The sequence below is a fragment of the Mauremys mutica genome, chromosome 7, assembly GCF_020497125.1.
Source record: "Mauremys mutica isolate MM-2020 ecotype Southern chromosome 7, ASM2049712v1, whole genome shotgun sequence".
NCBI classification, from domain to species: Eukaryota; Metazoa; Chordata; order Testudines; family Geoemydidae; genus Mauremys; species Mauremys mutica.
This window is the reverse complement of record NC_059078.1, coordinates 31,373,712-31,393,786: the sequence shown is the minus strand read 5'-3', so window position 1 is coordinate 31,393,786 and position 20,075 is coordinate 31,373,712. Positions and strand designations below refer to the sequence as shown.

Here is a 20,075-nt window from a genome sequence, read left to right as displayed (position 1 = left end):
GACCTTCTCCTGCCATTCCGATTCCTCCTTCTGGACCAATCTTGGCAGTTCTGATGACCGAACCGCTGCTGGAGCTGCGGACGGAAGTGTTTCTGCTGCGTCGAAGGAGTATAGTGGCCTAGGGACCTGAGGGTGGCTCTGGAATCTTTACGGCTGTTTAGCTTTTTGTCAATCTTCTCTGAGAAGAGTCTCACCCTCAAAGAGCAGATCTTGGATGGTCTGCTGTATGTCATAGGGAAGGCCAGAAACCTGAAGCTATGAGTCCCTTCTCATGGCCACTCTAGTAGCCATAACTCTGGTTGCTGTATCTGCCCCGTCAAGTGCCACCTGAAGGGATGCTCTGGAGATCAGTTTCCCTTCCTCAACCAAAGCCGAAAATTCAGCACAGGAGTCTGAGGGCAGCAATCCGTAAATGTAGCCATCACTGAGCAGGCATTGTAGGAGTACCTGCTGACAATGGATGGCCTGCTGGTTGGATATGTGGAGTTGCAATCTCCCCGTGGAGTAAACCTTTTGCCTGAAAAGGTCTAATTTTTTGGCGTCCCTATTCATGGGCGAAGGGCCTTAAAATCCTTACATCTCCCGCTGGTTAGCGGCATCCACCACCAGTAAATCAGGCTGAGGGTGGGAACAGAGGTGTTCATAGCCCTTGGAGGGCACAAAGTACTAGTGCTCATTGCACTTGGCCATATGTGGCTGTGAGGCTGGGGTCTGCCAAAGGGTCTTGGTCATGTCTGTGATTGTCTTTTTATCAGTGGCAAGGCGATACAGGCACGGCCAGAGGGAGCCAGGATGTCCACCACAGGGTCCACATCATCCACAACTTCCTTTACCTTAATGCCTAGACCCTGGGAAACCTAGTGCAGCAGCTGCTGCAACACCCTGGAGTCTTCTAGAGCTGGGGCTACTGAAGTGCCCTCTAGGGCCGGGGTGGGCAAACTATGGCCTGCAAGCTTATGCTGGGGAGCGAGGTCTGGGACTTGCCCTGCTCCGGTGCTCCAGCTGGGGTGCTGGATTGGGGGCTGCACCATGTGGCTTGGCCCCACTCTAATGCTCTAGCCAGGGCGCTGGGTTGGGGGCCGCACCACAAGGCTCCCAGAAACCGCAGCATATGGCCCCGCTCCAGCTGCTGTGTGCTCCAGTGGGAGCTGCAGGGGCAGTGCCTGCGGATGGGGCAGTGCCTGCGGATGGGGCAGTGCCTGCGGATGGGGCAGTGCCTGCGGATGGGGCAGCGTGCAGAACCGCCTGGCTGTGCCTCCGCGTAGGAGCCAGAGGAGGGACATGCCACTGCTTCTGGGAGCTGCTCAAGGTAAGCTCTGCTCGGAGCCTGCACCCCAACCCCGTGCCCCAGCCCTGATCTCCCTCCTGCCCTCCGAACCCCTTGGTCCCAGCCCAGCAGGAGTGGCGCCAAAGTTTCTGGCGCCCTAGGCAGAATTCGAGGGGCGGCATTTTGTGCGCTCCCTACGGGGCGTGTGGGAGCTTCCGGTGCCACTCCCGTCGCGCTGCCGAAGAAGGACCCTCTGTCGAAATGCCGCAGGTGACAGGTCCTTCTTCGGCGGGGTGACGGGAGCAGAACCGGAAGCTCCCATGCGCCCCGTGGGGAGCGCACAAAATGCCGCCCCCCGAATCCTGGCGCCCATGGCGACCGCCTAGGGTCGCCTAATGGAAGCGCCGGCCCTGCAGCCCAGAGCATCCTCCTGCACCCCAAACTTCTCATCCCCAGCCTCACCCCAGAGCCCTCACCCCCAACAAGAGCCCTCACCCCCTTCCACACCCCAACCCCAATTTTGTGAGCATTCATGGCCCGCCATACAATTTCTATTCTCTGCTGAGGCCCTGAGGCCAAAAAGTTTGCCCATCTCTATGCTAGGGCCTCGTCTGATGAGAAGGAGGAGACCACCAGGAGAGGTGGTTCCTCCCTTCCATTCTCGCCTGAGGGATCTCTTGACCCTGTGGGAACTGTGGTAGGTTGGCCTGGTCCTGGTGCTGTGAAAGGCGCGGGTGTCTGTGCTGACATCAGGCCCCATTCTGGTGCCAGCAGCTGGTGCAACATGTGTACTGGGGTTCCTGTAGCGTCAGTGCCGAGGGTGTGCCATAGCCGCATTCGGGGCTGCTGATGCCTCCGGTGCTGAAGGTAACTGTGTTAATGACTGAGGCACTGACTTCGGTCTCATGAGAGGATGAACGTCGCGGACACCACTGATGCTGCACCCAAGGGGGACCCCTGGCTCTGACCCAGGGCTTGATGGAAAGCCCACAGAGTCCAAAAGGACCACTGCAGTGGATTTTGCCTTTGAGGGGCCAACTGCATCGGGTGGGACTGCCTATGGTGCTATGAGGAGGATCTTCTGCTCCCGCTATAGTTGAAGCGGTATGAATCTGACTCCGAGTAGGAGGACCAGAGTGTCACTGCTCTTCTTCAGGTAGAGTGTCGAAGCAGGGGACCAACTGTGCTCCCTGGGTGGTGGTGCTAGAGTAGAAAGGTGCCGAGGTGATGGGGATCAGCGTGCCATCATTGCCAGCTTTCCCTTAGACTGCACAGGGTGCTGGGACGGAAACTGCAGTGCCGGGACGCTCTCCTGTCTCGGCAGCAAAAACAGCGCCATGAGCCTCAGTAGGTCCTGCGCCACCTCGAAAGCTTCTGGAGTGTACAAGAGCGGTAGATGCTCCACAGGTGTGGTGAGCAAAATGGGCCCAGTCTCGACTGTCTCACCTATGCAGGAGTCAACGTTGCCCCACTCTGAGTCCCCGAGCCATGGCCCGATTGAGCTCTATTTCTTCTGCGCCGGTGATTGGGTCTGGTGCCGAAGGCTGGAATGTCCCCGAGAGGCTCCATGACTGTGCCAAGCTTCCTTACCAGCATCTTTCTTAGACGCTGGATCCTGCAAAGATGGTGCAGGAGCACTTTGTGCCGAAGACAATGTGCTGGGAGCAGGATCAGCGGTGCCTGGGTCCGACTGAGGTCAGAGAGCTGCCTCCATAAGCAGAATATTGACACACTGCTCCCTCTCCTTAATGGTTCTTGGTTGGAATTCCCAACAGATCTTGCCGTGGTCTTCCTGGTGACCCTCGCCCAGGCACTGTAAGCAGCAAGTGTGGGGGGGGTGTCACTTTTTGGCATGCGCTTCACACAAACCTGGCAAGTCTTAAAGCCCAGGGATCACGGCATGTCCCAATAACAAATGTGGGGGGAACCCCCTGTAACTGAAACTTATAAAGACCTACTAAACTATAGTAACTACTGGAAACTAACTATGTACAGCATATAAAGCACTGCTAATCCACTTGCCGAAGCAAGAGAAGAGCAAGGGGAAGTTCCAGCTACTGTCATTGGTGGTAAAGAAGGAACTTGAGGGGGTGTAGGGTCAGCAGGGCTCTATATTGGGCGCCATGAAGGTGTGACTCTAGGGGGCGTCCAGGCCACAGTTGTTGCTAGGGCGGGGGTGCTCAAACTGGGGGTCACGACCCCTCGGGGTCATGAGGTTCTTACATGGGGGGGGTCACAAGCTGCCAGCCTCCACCCCAAACCCCGCTTTGCCTCGAGCATTTATAATGGTGTTAAATATATTAAAAAGTGGGTTTTTTTGTTTTTGTTTTTTTTAATTTATAAGGGGGGTCACACTCGGAGGCTTGCTGTGTGAAAGGGGTCACCAGTACAAAAGTTTGAGAATCACTGTTAGGGGAAAAATCTTCCAGCTACTGTACACATGTGCGCACGCACACCTGACTGGAATTGACATGAACAAGCACTTGAAGAACAAGGTGATCCCCATAATTGGCCTCCAAGGGGCTCCTCTTTCTAAAGCATCTGGTAATGGCCAGTCGACTGAGCTAAATGGACCATTTGTATCCAATGTTGGGAAAACCTATGTTCAGTGATCACAAAGCACTTTCCCAGTGTATGATCAATCACACAGCTTCCCTTGCTCTGACAGCACTTTTTAGAGTGCTTTACAAAGGAGGCAAGTAACATAATACCCATTTTATAGATGGAGAAACTGAGGCACGGAGAGAGGAAAGTGACTTGCCTTACATCACTAAGAGGCCAGTAGCAGAGGTGGGACTAGAAACCAGGTCTCCAGCCCAGTGCTCTGCCCACTAATCCACATTACATCCCTCAAGTTAGATGTTCACTCTTGGGTGGGGAAACTGAGGCACAGAGGGGCAAAGTGATGTAGTTGTTCTATGCCCACTTCTGCCCAGTAGACCTGACTCCCAGTCCCCTGCTATCATCCACTAAATTATGTTCCCTCCTTAACTCAGGAATCCTGGCTCTCCTTCCTCTGTTGTCCATTTGACCACACACTTTCCCTGAGCCAGGAGATGGAACCTAAGAGTATTGGCTCCCAGTCTCTGTTCTAGTCTCTAGAAAACTTTATTTCCAGGTGTCTTGTATATTACCTATGTTTAATGCAGCCTGAGTCACAGTTCAGGGCTGGAGCACGAGTCAGTGAGCAGGCAGGATGCAAGGGATAGATTTTTCTCTCTTTGAATTCCTTTCTTAACTTCTTGTTTTCTTGTTCCAGTTTGGTCCTTTTCTCGATGCTAAACACGAGCAAGTTGAGGTAAGTTGCCCCCCAAGGGAGTTGAGAATCCACAAGCATTTCCCCTCTGCGGTCTAATAAATACCATGAGCTAACATCTTGGGGCTGCTATGGAGCAGGTCCTTAGAAGGCTCTCCTACCCCTTGCTGCATGTCCTTTCAGAGTGACAGCACATCAAAGGCAATGCCGGTGCAACAACCATGGAGAGAGATTCCTTGACTTTGCCCAAGAATTTAGATGAGTCTTGTCAGAAGTATTTACTGTCCATTAGAATCCTTGAATTGCCTGGCAACCCAAATATCCATGGCTTCTTTACATGGATGAATCCTGGCCTCCCTAGGAGGCTATCGCCATGTTACCAAATGAAACCAGGATTTATTAACTTTATGGGCAGCCTTTTAAAGAATGACCTTCAAACTTTGGTTGTCATTGCCTCGCTGTTCCTTGAGGGTGCAGGGTGGCTACCAGAGTCTTTCACAGTCTGTTTGGCTGAACTCTGCTCTTGGCATGGTCTATGTGACTTTCGTCAGAGAAAACTTGTAACAAATCAAGTTGTTCTTTCTTTGTCTGTAGAACAGTCAGCTCATTGGATCATTTGAGGATATCTCTAAACGTTGTCTGAAGATGATAATTGAAGGGACAAGAAGGTATGTATTAAAGAGCCTTTGTGCTCTTTTGTCAGCTTCCATCCAAGGATTTGAAAGCATTGGGAAATGTGACTGAATTAAGGTTTTTCCATCCCTTGTGTGTGCTGTATCTCAGGGAGGTGCTGAGAGATGAGATGGTTCATCCACATTCTCAGAGCGAGTGTATGACAATACTGGGATTAGAACACATGAATCCTGATTCCCAGTCCCTTCCTTAGGTTACTAGAAAATGATTCCTTTCACAATATGGAGCCTAAGCCAATCTGATTCTCTAGTCTGCCTTTGAGAGGAAGGATGGCCTTGTAGTTAGGGCATTAGACTGGGATTGTGGAGATAAGGGGGTCGATTTTGTTGTCTGCCAGAGACTTGCTGTGTGATCTCGAGCAAGTCACTGTGGCCTGTTCTACACTAAAAAGTTAGGTCAATTTAGCTATGTCACTTAGGGGTGTGAAAAATGCACAGCCTTGAGCAGCATAGTTAAGCCAACCTAACCTCCAGTGTTAACAACACTAAGTTGACTGGAAGAATTCTTCTGTCAACCTAGCTGCTGCTTCTCAGGGAGGTGGATTACCTAAAACGATAAGACAACCCTTCCTGTCAGCATAGGTAGTGTCAGTGCTGCAGTGGTGCACCTGTGCTGCTGTAGAGTTTCAAGTGTAGACAAGCCCTCAGTCTCTCTGTTCCTCAATTCCTTGTGTGAAATAAGTGTAATAATCCTTCCTTTCTTGTGTTCGTTTAGATTATTTATCACTGTGATGCAGGTAGGTCCTACTACAGTCAGCCAGGTCATGTCTCATTGTACAATAAAATTTTCAAAAGCTCCTAAGTGACTTAAGAGCCTACGCTCCATTGATTTATTTTAATGAGACTTAGGCTTCTAAGGGTATGTCTACACTACCTGCCGGATCAGTGGGCAGCGATCGATCCAGCGGGGGTCGATTTATCGCATCTAGTATAGATGTGATAGATTGACCCCCTCGAGCGCTCTCCTGTCAACTCCCGTACTCCACTGCCGTGAGAGGTGCAGGCGGAGTCAATGGGGGAGCGGCAGCAGTTGACTCACCTCAGTGAAGACACCGCAGTGAGTAGGTCTAAGTATGTTGACTGAAGTTGCATAACTTAGATCCATTTTCCCGCACCCTCGCAGTGTAGAACAGGCCTCAGTAACTAAGCGCTTTTGAAAATTTCACCATTAGTTAAGATAAACTCTTTAGGGCAGAGACTCTCTCCCTGTGGGTATAACTTCACTGCAGAATTAGCTGAGGTTTTTACTTGGGTGTTGCCCCATTGCCCTCCCATCCACACATGCAAACTCCTCCCCTGAGTTGAATGGTACTTTCAGCTCAGGCTAGCTGGCTTGACTGGTGTGGGGTGAGTTAGAGCCCAGGTTCCACTCTGTGGTGGTAACCCATCCACTGTGCACTGAGGATGTAGTGCTGATAGTCTTCCAATGCCTTCCCACAATTCCCCCCATGTGCCCAGAAGAACATGCAAGTTCTCCCACAAGTCACTGGGAAAGAATCCATAGAGCAGCTCACCTGACTGCAGCACAAAGAATGATAAGATATTCCCCCCAGAAATCCAGCAAGCCACATGGGAGAATGCAACACTGGTGTGAAGAGAGTAACTCAAGTATGGCTTGCAGTGTGGCTGCTCAGACCTGGGCTAGGCTAACCTGCATGCTCAGACCTAGGTGCCAAACTCTGCTGCGAAACTCTGCTGCCAAACACAGCAAACTCTGCTGTGAAAACCTAGTTTGTGATTGTGCAACATCCAACACAAGGGGGGGCCTTCATCTTGGGCCTCTGGTTTCTACTGTGATACAAATAACTTTAATAATAGTCCCTTCACTGCTAGTGTGTGACTGTTGCCATCTTTGCTCGCTCTCTCTCTTATAAGTCTGAGTAGCCTATCACTTGGAACATTTAAAACTAGACTATAAAACTGATAAATTGGCGAACAATCCTGCATTGCCAGGGAGGTGAACTAGAGCTGTATTTCTTAACTGGTGGGTTGCAACTGCTGGGACAGGGTCACGAGGCATTGAAATTGTATTACGATCCAAAGACAAGAGAAGAAACTCTTCAGAATAACTCCAGGGCAGCCAAAACTTTTAAAGCTTGTGAGGTTAAATGTAATAGTAGTTTATCATTTAAACAATTTTTACTTTGCAAACCAGAAGAAGTTGAGAAATACTGAATAAAATGACATGATAGTTTTATTTATGTGCTTACAATTAGTCTTCCCAAGGGAAGTGGAAGACTGTTCTTAACACTCCCCTGATATCATACCTTTCCTAAAGTTTATCCTATTTCTCCCCCCACCCCAAAAACAGTTCTTTCCCCTTCCTTAAAGCTGCCAATGCTCAGATAGCTGCAGACCACAAGCACAAAGGATTAAGACCCAGAAATAGTGTTTGAGGAAGTGTAACATATGAGAGGAGTTCCTGACTCTCTTCCAAACAGACAGAGCTGTGAACACAGCATGTCAGCTGTGTGCCTAAATGACGGGCAGGTACTAATGAGAAAAGGGAGACTTGATTATTCTGGGAGAGCATAGAAGCTAAACATGGCAGAGGTGCTGGAGAGGGGCTATCTTGATTGACATTTTGGGATTAAGGCCTTGTCTTGGTTTTAGCCACCTATGGCTATAACCTAGTGTACAAATCCCTAGTGTTACACAAGCAAAGCGCTTGTCTACACTTACAGCTCTGTAGCAACTGCACCACTGTAGAGCTTAGTGAAGACTAGGGCTGTCAAGCAATTTAAAAAAAATTGCGATTAATCGCACTGTTAAATAATAAAATACCACTTATTAAATATTTTTGGGTATTTTCTACATTTTCAAATATATTGATTTCAATTACAACACAGAATACAAAGTGTACAGTGCTCACTTTATATTTATTTTTGATTACAAATAGTTGCACTGTAAAAAAACAAAAGAAATAGTATTTCAATTCACCTAATACAAGTACTGTAGTGCAATCTCTTTATCATGAAAGTTCAACTTACAAATGTAGAATTATGTACAAAAGAATAGCTGTTTTTTTTTTTTAATGCAATGTAAAACTTTAGAGCCTACAAGTCCACCCAGTCCTACTTCAGCCAATTGCTCAGACAGACAAGTTTAATTACAATTGCAGGAGATAATGCCACCCGCTTTTTGTTCACAATGTCACCCAAAAGTGAGAACAGGTGTTCGCATGGCACTTTTGTAGCTGGTGTTGCAACGTATTTTGTAGCCAGCATTGCAAGGTGACAGATGCGCTAAAGATTCATATATCTCATCATGCTTCAACCACCATTCCAGAGGACATGTGTCCATGCTGATAACAGGTTCTGCTTGATAACCATCCAAAGCAGAGCGGACTGACACATGTTCATTTTAATCATCTGAGTCAGATACCACCAGCAGAAGTTGATTTTCTTTTTTGGTGGTTTGGGTTTTGTAGTTTCTGCATCAGTGTTGCTTTTTTAAGTTCTGAAAGCATGCTCCACACCTCGTCCCTCTCAGATTTTGGAAGGCACTTCAGATTCTTAAACCTTGGATTTCTATTTTTAGAAATCTCACATAGATACCTTCTTTGCGTTTCGTCAAATCAGCTGAGAGTGTTCTTAAAATGAACATGTTCTGGGTTATCATCCAAGACTGCTATAACATGAAATATATGGCAGAATGCAGGTAAAGCAGAACAGGAGACCTACAGTTCTCCCCCAAGGAGTTCAGTCACAAATTTTATTAACGCACTGTTTTTGTAACGAGCATCATCAGCATGGAAGCATGTCCTCCAGAATGGTGGTTGAAGCATGAAGGGCCATACGAATGTTTAGCATATCTGGCACGTAAATACCTTGCAATGCTGGCTAGAAAAGTGCCATGCGAACGCCTGTTCTCACTTTCAGGTGACACTGTAAATAAGAAGCAGGCAGCAGTATCTCCCGTAAATGTAAACAAACTTGTTTTTCTTAGCAATTGGCTGAACAAGAAGTAGGACTGAGTGAACTTTGTTTTGTTTTTAGTGCAGTTATGTAACAACAACACATCTACATTTGTAAGTTACTTTCATGATAGAGATTGCACTACTGTACTTGTATGAGGTGAATTGAAAAATACTATTATCATTTTTACAGTGCAAATATTTGTAATCAAAATAATATAAAGTGAGCACTATATACTTTTTTGTATTCCGTGATGTAATAGAAGTTAATATATTTGAAAAATGTAGAAAAACATCCAAAAATGTTTAATAAATTTCAATTGGTATTCTGTTTAACAGTGTGATTAATCACAATTAATTTTTTTAATCGCAGTTAATTTTTTTGAGTTAATCACGTGCGTTAACTGCGATTAATTGACAGCCCTAGTGAAAACGCTATCTACTGGGATGGAGGAGCTTCTCCTATCGGCATAGGTACTCCACCTCCCTGAGAGGTGGTAGCTATGTCAACAGAAGAAGCCCTTCCATCAACATTGCACTGTCTATAAATTGGTATAACTGCAATTTTCCACACCCCTGAGTAGTGTCGTTATACCGACATATGTTTGTAGTGTAGACTAGGGAAAAGCTGTGATTGGCACAGATACAATGTAGATTGTGGTTCACAACATAGACAGGCCCCATTGCATGTAGAGGCACCCCCAGTGTAGACTATTAGGCAATTTGTTTTGTCATAGTCTCCTTCATGGTAGACTTATAAAGAAATACATACACTGAAACTTCAGATCGAAGTTCGTGCTTCCAGCCTAAATTGTAGAGCGAATTTTGGAGGCATTTGCCTTCCCTGAAGAATAGGGGAGAAGTTGTCCCCTACAACTTTAATTTACTCCCAATTAACCATCTGATAAATGCAAAAGGAGGCTGGTTTACCAGTGAGTCAGCATGGCAAGCCCCTCCCTCTGATCATCCCATGACAACAGCCATTTCCTGCCGGCAGCCTGATTTTTAATCAGCATTTGTATCTCATTGGTGCATCTTCAGCAGTGAGATGCTAATCAGTTCATTAAACAGCTGTACTCCAGACTGACACCAGTAAAGCTATACCTTCTGCTTGGAGGAGATGAGCTCGGCCTTTTGATCTCTCTTCAAATTTGAATAGAGGGGAAGCAGGAAGCATAATGTAAAGTAAACTGCTTTCTTAAATTCCGACCAGCAGCTAAATTATTGGCTAGTTCGACACACATCTGGCTGTTCCCATCTTGTCTGGAAACATAACTAATCTTAACACCAAACAAATTGAAGAACCAGCTAGCTAGTCTTCCAAGTGCCTTTGTACACAAGAGGGAATAGGGATACAGCCGTCCTCTGTCCTGATTCTAATACTGTCCCCCCATTTCATAGGGTGGGCTGCCCTGTTTCTGAAACTGTGTTTCAGTGTCAGCCTATGTAATTAGGTCCCTTGACTCAGTTGTGCTGTAACTTGACCTTCAGTTCCAGTCTGTCCCCAGGAGAGGGTGGTGAACTGGGAGTAAGGAAACCTGGGTCCTATTCCCAGCTCTGCCACTGACCTGCTGTATGACCATGGGCAAGTCACTTCACCTCTCTGCTTCTGTTTCCCCACCCACCCTCTGGGCTTGTTTTAACACACATGTTGTACTGCTTAACTGTATCAGTATAGTCAAAGTGGTACAACTCCCCTAGTGTGGATGCAGTTACACCAGTATAAATGTATTTATATCTTACTCCTGTACAGGAAGGGTAATAAGCTATACCAGTATAACTATACTCACATTGAGGGGAGGTGGGGGTTAGTATCTGCTTTTTTTTTTTTTAAATCACACCCCTAATGAAAACAGGTATAGCTGTATGAATTCTGGGTGTAGAGAAGGCGTCTGTCTGTCTTGTCCATTTAGATTGTAAGTTCTTTGGACCAGGGACGAACTTGCTGTGTGTCTGCCTAGTGAGGCCCTGATCATAGTTAGGGCCTTTAGATGTTGCTGTAATAAATTTTAGTGCTGCCATCTCTTGATCTCTTTTTCCCTCCTACTTCCCAACCCAGAGACTTTCACATAAGCAGAGTTATACTGTAAGAGGCTGTAAACTGGAATCCCAAGGCCTAGTCTAAGGGTACGTCTACAGTACGAAATTAATTCGAACTTGTTTTATTTGAATTTTCGGAAGCGATTTTATACATTTGGTGTTGTGTGTCCCCACTAAAGCGCATGAATTCGGCGGAGTGCGTCCACAGTACCGAGGCTAGCATCGAATGTCGCAGCAGTGCACTATGGAAAGCTATCCCACAGTTCCCGCAGTCTCTGCCGCCCATTGGAATTGTGGGTTAAGCTCCCAGTGCATGATGGGGCAAAAAGATTCTTGCGGGTGTTTTCTGGATGTGTGCCGTCACTTGCTCCTCCGTCCGTGAAAGCTATGCCAGATGCCATACTACCAGCAGACGGTGCAGCATGATGCACCACCTGTCTCCTGGTACAATGAATCCACCTCGCATGTCCTCTCATCTTTCTATCTACTCTTTCATCTAACCATTTCCCGCCGTTTTTTGGCCATCATGATCAGAGCCGCACAGCTTCCGCTGCAAACTCTACTCACGTTTCCATCGCAAATTCTGCTCTCCCAGTCTTGCAGCTCTAATGAACGTCCCGATTCCGTGAAAGCTACAGAAGACAACCATTTACCGCCTTTTATCGGCCATCTTGAACTGAACAGCTCGTTTCGCGCCCTTTTTCTAGGATTATCCGTGCAGGCGCCATAGCGCGGCAAGCATGGAGCCCGCTCAGATCTCCAATGCAGTTTTGACCATTGTAAATACCTTGCGCATTATCCAGCAGTATGTGCAGTACCTGCAAAACTGGGCGAGGAAGCAACGACAACGCAATTACTATACTGATGAGGACATGGACACAGACATTCCGAGAAGCATGTGGCGATTGGGAGATCATGGTAGCATTGGGCCACGTTCATGCTGTGGAACGCTGATTCTGGGCCTGGGAAACAAGCACAGACTGGTGGGACCACATAGCATTGCAGGTCTGGGATGATTCCCAGTGGCTGCGAAACTTTCATATGCATAAGGCCAGTTTCATGGAACTTTGTGACTTGCTGTCCCCTGCCCTGAAGCACAAAGACACCAAAATGAGAGCAGCCCTCATAGTTGAGAAGTGAGTGGCCGTAGCATTGTGGAAGCTTGCAATGCCCGACAGCTACTGGTCAGTCGGGAATCAGTTTGGAGTGGGCAAATCTACTGTGGGGGCTGCAGTGCTGCAAGTAGCCAATGCAATCATTGACCAGCTGCTATCAAGGATAGTAACTCTGGGAAATGTGCAGACCATTGTGGGTGGCTTTAATGCGCTGGGGTTCCCTAACTGCAGCGGAGTGATAGACGGAACGCATATCCCTATCTTGGACCAGGCACACCAGGGCGGCCAGTACATAAACCGCAAGGGGTACTTTCCATGGTGGTGCAAGCACCGGTGAATCACAAGGGACATTTCACTGACATCAACTGAGATGGCTGGGAAAGGTGCATGACACTCGCATCTTCAGGAACTCTGGTCTGTTTGAACAGCTGCAGGAAGGGACTTACTTCCCAGACCAGAAAATTACTATTGGAGATGTTGAAATGCCTATAGTTATCCTTGGGGACGCAGCCTACCCCATAATGCCATGGCTCATGAAGCAGTACACAGGCACCCTGGACAGTAGTAAGGAGCAGTTCAACCATAGGCTGAGCAAGTGCAGAATGGTGGTAGAATGTGCTTTTGGATGTTTGAAAACACACTGGCGCAGTTTACTGATGTGGTTAGATCTTAGCACAACCAGTATTCCAATTGTAATTGCTGCTTGTGTGCTCCACAAGATCTGTGAGAGTAAGGGGGAGATGTTTATGGAGGGCCGGGAGGTTGAGGCAACTCGCCTGGTGGCCAATTTCGCACAGCCAGACAACAGGGCGATTAGAAGAGCGCAGCAGAGAAACTTTGAAAGCCAGTTTCATGACCGGCCAGGGTATGGTGTGACAGTTGTTTTGTTTCTCTTGAAGTTATCTGCCCCCTATACATATATGAAAGGAAACAAAGTCAAAATTGTTTAAAAACTGTTCTTTATTATTTGTTGCACTACACATTGAGAGAAATCAGAAGGCAGACTGGGGGAGGTGGGGGTTGGGTTAGGGGGTGGAGGAGGAGGGAAGGACAAGTCGAGAAACCAAATCAAAAGTTTGCATATGCCAACTTTCTGCTGCTTGGGCGATCCTCTGGGGTTGAGTGTGTGGGTCCCTGGAGCCTCCCACCTCGTGTTCTTGGGCGGCTGGGTGAGGAGACTATGGAACTTGGGGAGGAGGGAGGGCGGTTATACAGGGGCTGCAGCGGCAGTCTGTGGGCTTGCTGCCTTTCCCGCATTAGATCCACCAGACAGCGGAGCATGTCAGTTTGCTCCCCCATGAGCTTGACCATAGCATCCTGCCTGCTCTCATTGCATGCGTGCGTCCCTCCTCTCTTCGTGTTCCTGTAGTGCTTTACGGGACTCCGCAATTGTTTGCCTCCACACATTCAGCTGGGCCCTATCAGTGTGGGAGGACTGCATGAGCTCGGCGAACATGTCGTCCTGAGTTCGTTTTTTCCGCCTTCTAATCTGGACCAGCCTCTGGGACGGAGTAGAAAGGGGCTGCGTTGAAACATTTGCACATGCGGGAGGAGAAAAAGGGAGGGTAGTATTTTAAAATATACATTTCAGAGAACAAAGGGGACACTTTGGTATGAGTAAGCCATCACACACAGCCAGGCAACGGAATTAAGCTTGCAGGCAGCCTAGGGGCACGTGGGGTTCTGCTTCTTCTACATTCATTTCAGTGTTTTCAAACTGCTGGGACCCCTTTCCCATAGCAAGCAGTGCCTGGTGGGTTTGCCATAAAGGAGGGCCTGCGGGCTCTCTGGGATGACCACGTCACACAACACTCTCTTCTTCAGCCCCCCCCCCCCCAACCACGTGGTTCCGATGAGGCTTTGAGCAGGGATGAGCCCTTTAAACTGTACGTGAACAGCCCCTGTGGCTGAGTTTTCCCCCGCCCCCCACCGCATGGCTCCGATCAGGCTCTCACTCACCAGAAGTACCTTCTCCAGGGTCATGGTCCGGGAGCCTGCCTTGGGAGAGGAGGGAGGCTATTGGCTACAGCGTTAAGAATAGTTCCTGGCTAGGGGGGAAAACAGATTCCCCACTTGCCGCCTGTGCACTGTTCTCCTCCTCTTCGTCTTCCAGTGACTCTTCCTCCCCCTTGCAGGTGTCCACGGACAGTGGTGGCGTCGTGGTGGCGTCACCCTCCATAATTGCATGGAGCTCACAGTAGAAGCAGAATGTATGGGTCTGTGACCGAGAGTGCCTGTTTGCCTCCCTGGCTTCTTGGTATGCTTGCCTGAGCTCCTTGATATTTGTACGACACTGTTCTGTGTCCCTGGAGTAGCCTCTTTCCATCATGGCCCTGGAGACTTTAGTGTATGTATTTGCGTTCCTTTTTTCAGAACGTAGTTCTGCCATAAGACTTGTCTCCCCAACATGCGATGAGATCCAGGACCTCCCGTTCGGACCATGTGGCTCATCTGCGAATCCGGGACTGCGTGATCTCTTGTGATGGTGGACTGTGGATGGTCGCCTCTGATGGTGGACTGTGCTGACGGTCACCTGTGCTGATGGTGACCAAACAGGAAATGAAATTCAGAAGTTCCCAAGGCTTTTCCTGCCCACCTGGCTAGTGCATCGGAGTTGAGTGTTTGTCCAGAGCAGACAAGGGAGCATTCTGGGATAGCTCCTGGAGGCCAATAACGTCGAATTGTGTCCACAATACCTTTAACCCGGGATTGCGATCTTGATTTAAGTGCTGCTTCACTTGCCGAGGTGGAGTACAGAAATCGGATTAAAGAGCCCTTTAAATTGAAAAAGCCGATTTAGTCATGTGGACTGAATCCTTTCCCTCCCCCTTCCCCCCCCCCCCCCCCGAATTAACTCTGCTAATTCCGAAATAACAGACTAGTGTAGACCAGGCCTAAGCTAGAAAAGGTTTGCTGATATCTATACTGGTAAATCCTACTAGAGTATACACAGCTTATGCAGGCAAAAGCGTGCTTTTACTGGTATAGCTTATACCAGTTCCCTGAAAAAAATAAGCTATATTGGCAAAAATACTTTTTTCAAACTAAAAAAAACCAAAAAACAGTTATTTAAAAATTACACCCCTAACTGACATTATTGTAACTACAAAAGTTTGTGTAGACTCACTTAAGGCTTTCTATAGCAGTGTAGATGTATGGTTAAAGATGACTTGTTGCTTGGCCAGTTTACCTCTAGTGATGGTACTACCTTTCTTGTCTCTTCCCCAGCTTCCTCCACCCCAGCACCTGCATTAAACCCAGATGACTTGGGATGGGGGCCTCATAGTATCTGCTGTGGGCTTTCATCCTCTCTGATCTCCCTCTCTTGTGGTCCTGGGTGAGGGTGGGGGAAGGAGGAATGGAGAAAACAAAGAACAAACAAGACATTCTTTCCTTGGGGTGAGTGCTGCGCACCACCAGTTCTTTCATCTGCTGCCAGAATCTGTCATACATTATCGGGTCAATACCTCTCCTTTTTAAAAAGCACAATACAAATTGTATTTGAATGTGGATTTTAAGAGAGGAATATTTAAGCAGCTACTGACCTGATTCTGTCTAGCAGCATTTACTACAAAAGCTGCTTGGTATATTGAGGTTAATTAAAAAAAAAAAATTGCTCAGCTCTTTGCACCTGTGCATATCTTCCAACTGAGCATAGAAATGCCATACAGGAGTGTACCAGTGGCCTATCTAGTCCATTGTCCTCTGATAGCAGCTGTTGCAGATTGCTTCAGAGGAAGGTGTAATTCCACTCCCAGAATGTATCTACGTGTACCATGGAACGGGAAGTTTTTCATCCTATGCTGGTGATCAGGTAATACACTGAAACATGAAGAGTTTGCTCTTGCTCTGAATGTTTTTTTGCGATTAACACGGAGAGTGGAATTTGTATAGGGGGTACTACAATAGCAATAGATGGTTCGGGGCATGGCCCAACCTCTGATGGGGTTAGGAAGAAACTTTCCCTGGGGGCAGATTATCCCACATCTACCTACTGCAGTGTTTTTGCACCTTTCTCTGAAACAGCTGGGCACTATTGGAGATGGGATTCTATTCTATATAGATTCTTATCTTACTTCCCTATCTCACAGGGCTGTTGTGCAGATAAATACATTCAAGACTGAAGCGCTTTGAGATTTAGCACTTTTCATTAGTAGATAAGAACTAGATGGTCTTTCACCCTCATAACTATAGTATCTGAATACATGCATTAAGTGACATGTCTGAGTCTATCATATGTGGTTCTCTCCCATCCTTTCCCTAAGGGAAGTATTGTGTGCAGAACACTATTTTGTCTGGGTGGGGTTAGTTTCCATTTTTGGTGTGTGTGTGTGGTTTTTTTTTTTTAATGTATTCCCTGGCCTGGGAGTGTTAGAGAAGGCATCTCAGAGCAGCACGCCATGCACTTAGAGCCAAAGATGAAAGTTCTGGATGGTCCTTAATTCCTGGGGCGAATCTGTTCCCAGTCTCAGAGTGGCCTCTGAGAAAGCTCTGTCTCCTGTGCAGATGAGCTCTACCCTAGATGTTAAAGGTTCTGAATACTGAGCTACCTGGATCTCTGACCTGTTCCAGCGTGACAATTCATGTGTTCCTGTGGTTGGGAAGGTAAACATCTGCCAGTGAGGCCCTGAAACCAATCAGTAGCCTCCTAAGAGTGTTGTGCGTCACTTCAGTACACAGTAAAGATATTATTTTTCCTCTTCTGTAGCAATGGCAATTAAACCAGTGCCACCAACAGAATTGCAGCTGGCTGTGCAGTGGCAACCCAAACACCCTGATTTTTAAAGTTCAGGCTTATAACGGGCCATTAAGAACATCAGAATGGCCATACTGAGTCAGACCAAAGGTCCATCTAGCCCAGTATCCTGTCCTCTGACAGTGGCCAATGCCAGGTGCCCCAGAAGGAATGAATAGAACAGGTAATCATCCAGTGATCATCCTCTGTTGCCCATTTCCCATTTGCTTCTGTTGAGCTTTCTTGTATCCATCACGGAACTCTCTCATGGCCTTATTATTACAACAGATTGCTTTGAATGGATGTATCATCTGATGGTTAAAGAACTAACTATAGATATGGTTCCAAGGTCAGGTTTGTGGCCGCATAGCTGTTTCCAGGAATCATAAGGCAATCTTAACTCTTCACTAGTGAACAGGAGTTTCTTCTTAGTTTACTTATCTCATCTCCTAATGAATGCACAGCAATTGGTGTGATCAGAACTGCTGGGACTTGAAGAGCTCCCTTGTACCTCAGGCTGCAATTTCAGCAGGGATAGCCTATTTACACTAGTTTGCTGGTTGTTTGTATTATGGACCCCAGTCAAGACTGAGCCCCCACTGATGAGCTCTACTTAAACATAGGATACGTTTTCACTGTAAAAAATGTAGCTAGCTAGCTTAGCTGGGGATTTGGGTAGAGCAGGGGTTCTCAAACTGGGAGTTGGGACCCCTCAGGGGGTCGCAAGGTTATTACATTGGGGTCGCGAGCTGTCAGCCTCCACCGCAAACCTCGCTTTGCCTCCAGCATTTATAATGGTGTTATAAAATTAAAAACATTTTTTATATATTTAAGAGGAGTCACATTCAGAGGCTTGCTATGTGAAAGGGGTCACCAGTAAAAAAAAAAAAAAAGTTTGAGAGCCACTGGGTTTAGAGATCAGGTTCCACTCTCACTTGAACTAATGCATCCTCACTGCAAAGTGAGTAGGTTAAGCTAAATCACTGATGTGATTATGGGCCTCCCACAATTCTGTCTGTCTGGCAGACGGACAGACAAGTTCTCTCACAGTTCACTGAGAGAGAACAGGGCCGCCCAGAGGGGGGGGCAAGAGGGGCAATTTGCCCCAGGCCCCCACCAGAGTTTTTCGGGGCCCCTGGAGCGGGGTCCCTCACTCGCTCCGGGGTGCCCGGCAAACTCTTGCGGGGCTGGGCTCAGGAGCTTCTGCCACTCCCGGTCTTCGCCGGCGAGGGGTCCTTCCGCTCCGGGGCGGAAGGACCCCCCGCTGGCGAATTACCGCCGAAGACAGAGCGGGACCCGCCGCCGAAGTTCAGCCCGGTCTTCGGCGGTAATTCGGCCTCGGGGGGCCCTTCCGTTCTGGGACCCGCCGCCGAAGTGCCCCGAAGACCCGCGGCGGGGCCCCCCGCCGCCGAATTACCGCTGAAAACTGGGCTGCGCTTCAGTGGTGGGTCCCGCTTCGGCGGTAATTCGGCGGCGGGAGGGCCCCGCCGCAGGTCTTCAGGGCACTTCGGCGGCGGGTCCCGGAACGGAAGGGCCCCCCGCCGCCGAAGACCCCGGGCCCCCGGAATCCTCTGGGCAGCCCTGAGAGAGAATCATAGAGCGGCTCATCTTACAGCAGTACAAAGAACCATGGGACATGCCCCCAGAAATCCTATCAACACTCTCACAAGGTAGTACAGGACCAGTGAGGAGAGAGTGACTTGGGTATGGCTTGCCGTTTGACTGTTCACATCAGGCTCAGCTGACCCCCAAGCTAGGCTAACCCAGGTTCCAATCATTTGGGCTAACTGCAGTGAAGAAATACGGTAATACAGTCTCTGATCCAAAGAATTTACAGTCTATGCAAATGAAATGGAAAAAGTAAAGACAACTATCCCCATTTTATAGATGGGTAACTGAGTCACCAATTTAAATTGAAGGCTTACAAGCAACTAGTGACTTTTTTTTGGGGGGTGCACAGCTGGACTCCTTAAGGGGCCTGGTTTACAGAAAGTGCTGAACAGCCTCTTACTGAAAAAATCAGGCCCCTTTAAGGTGTTTCAGATTGGGGCAGCCAAAAATCATTAGTCACTTCTGAAAGTCTTGGCCTCGGAGACTTGCCCCAAGCTCACACAAGGAGCCTGTAACAGAACTTAGGTATTGTACTCAGGAAACTTGGGTTCTTGTCCAGATCAACTTTTTGAAAGATCTGATCCATTATTGAAATTTCCTATGTAATGAGTTTCAAAGGCTTTCCACAGTAAGAGGTGGAGGACTCTAAACTTGTTATATTGATGTGCTTGGTTTGTCAATTATTGGGTTTTTAGGTTCCTGGTCTCTCTCTTAGAATGCTTCTCTTTCCTCTGCCAACAGTGCTGGTTCCCAGCTTGTGTTTGTACCATCGCTGAGAGACGTGCACCATGACTTCATATATCCTCAGCCGCCTTTCAGCTATGAGCTGTCTAAAGATGACAAACAGGTAACTTGCTATAGCTAACTACCTAATTCGTTTACTTTTCCTTTGAGTAGCTCATGAGAGAGAAAGTGACTGACAGGTTGTTTGCTGGACTGGCAGGTCAGGAGCCTGAAAGAAAAGTCTCATATTTCAACCCAAACGGAAATGGCTAAGAGCAAAGTGGATTTGATCAGTTGCTACTCAGCCTGTTTAATCAAAGTTTAAAACTAGAAATCCTTTGGATTCCTTATAATGTATCCTTGGCACAAGCCAAGACTTCCAAAAGGAACTACGTGTCCAATCTGAAACATTTCCCCCACTTCTGATACATTGTCCCTCTGCTGAGCAATAGCAGATGTCAGGGGGCCTTCTAAGTTTGCTTCCCAGTGGAGGAGAAATCAGTGACTTCTAGTCCAGGTTTATTTATTTACACACGTCTCCCAGTCCTGACATAAGATGGTTAAACAGCATGCATTGCAATTCCTTCTTTCAGGAAACTCAGCCCACCATCAATCCCTGGTTCCCAGGGAGCAACTACTTGACTCTTAAACAGAGTCCAAGGCAGAGAGCAAACTCTCTTGCAGCTCCCTTTCACCCAAAGCTGATGCTCTCAAAAAACC

At 47.8% G+C, this 20,075-nt stretch overlaps 1 protein-coding gene across 1 annotated transcript in view; it reads left to right on the top strand.

The window, feature by feature from the left end:
- POLA2 (DNA polymerase alpha 2, accessory subunit) overlaps positions 1-20,075 on the top strand; it is a 52,063-nt gene that overhangs the window by 19,891 nt on the left and 12,097 nt on the right. Inside the window, exons 12-14 of the mRNA XM_045025771.1 lie at positions 4,527-4,565; positions 5,118-5,191; positions 19,374-19,479. Coding sequence (XP_044881706.1) covers positions 4,527-4,565; positions 5,118-5,191; positions 19,374-19,479 — 219 coding nt within the window. The remainder of the gene's footprint in view (positions 1-4,526; positions 4,566-5,117; positions 5,192-19,373; positions 19,480-20,075) is intronic.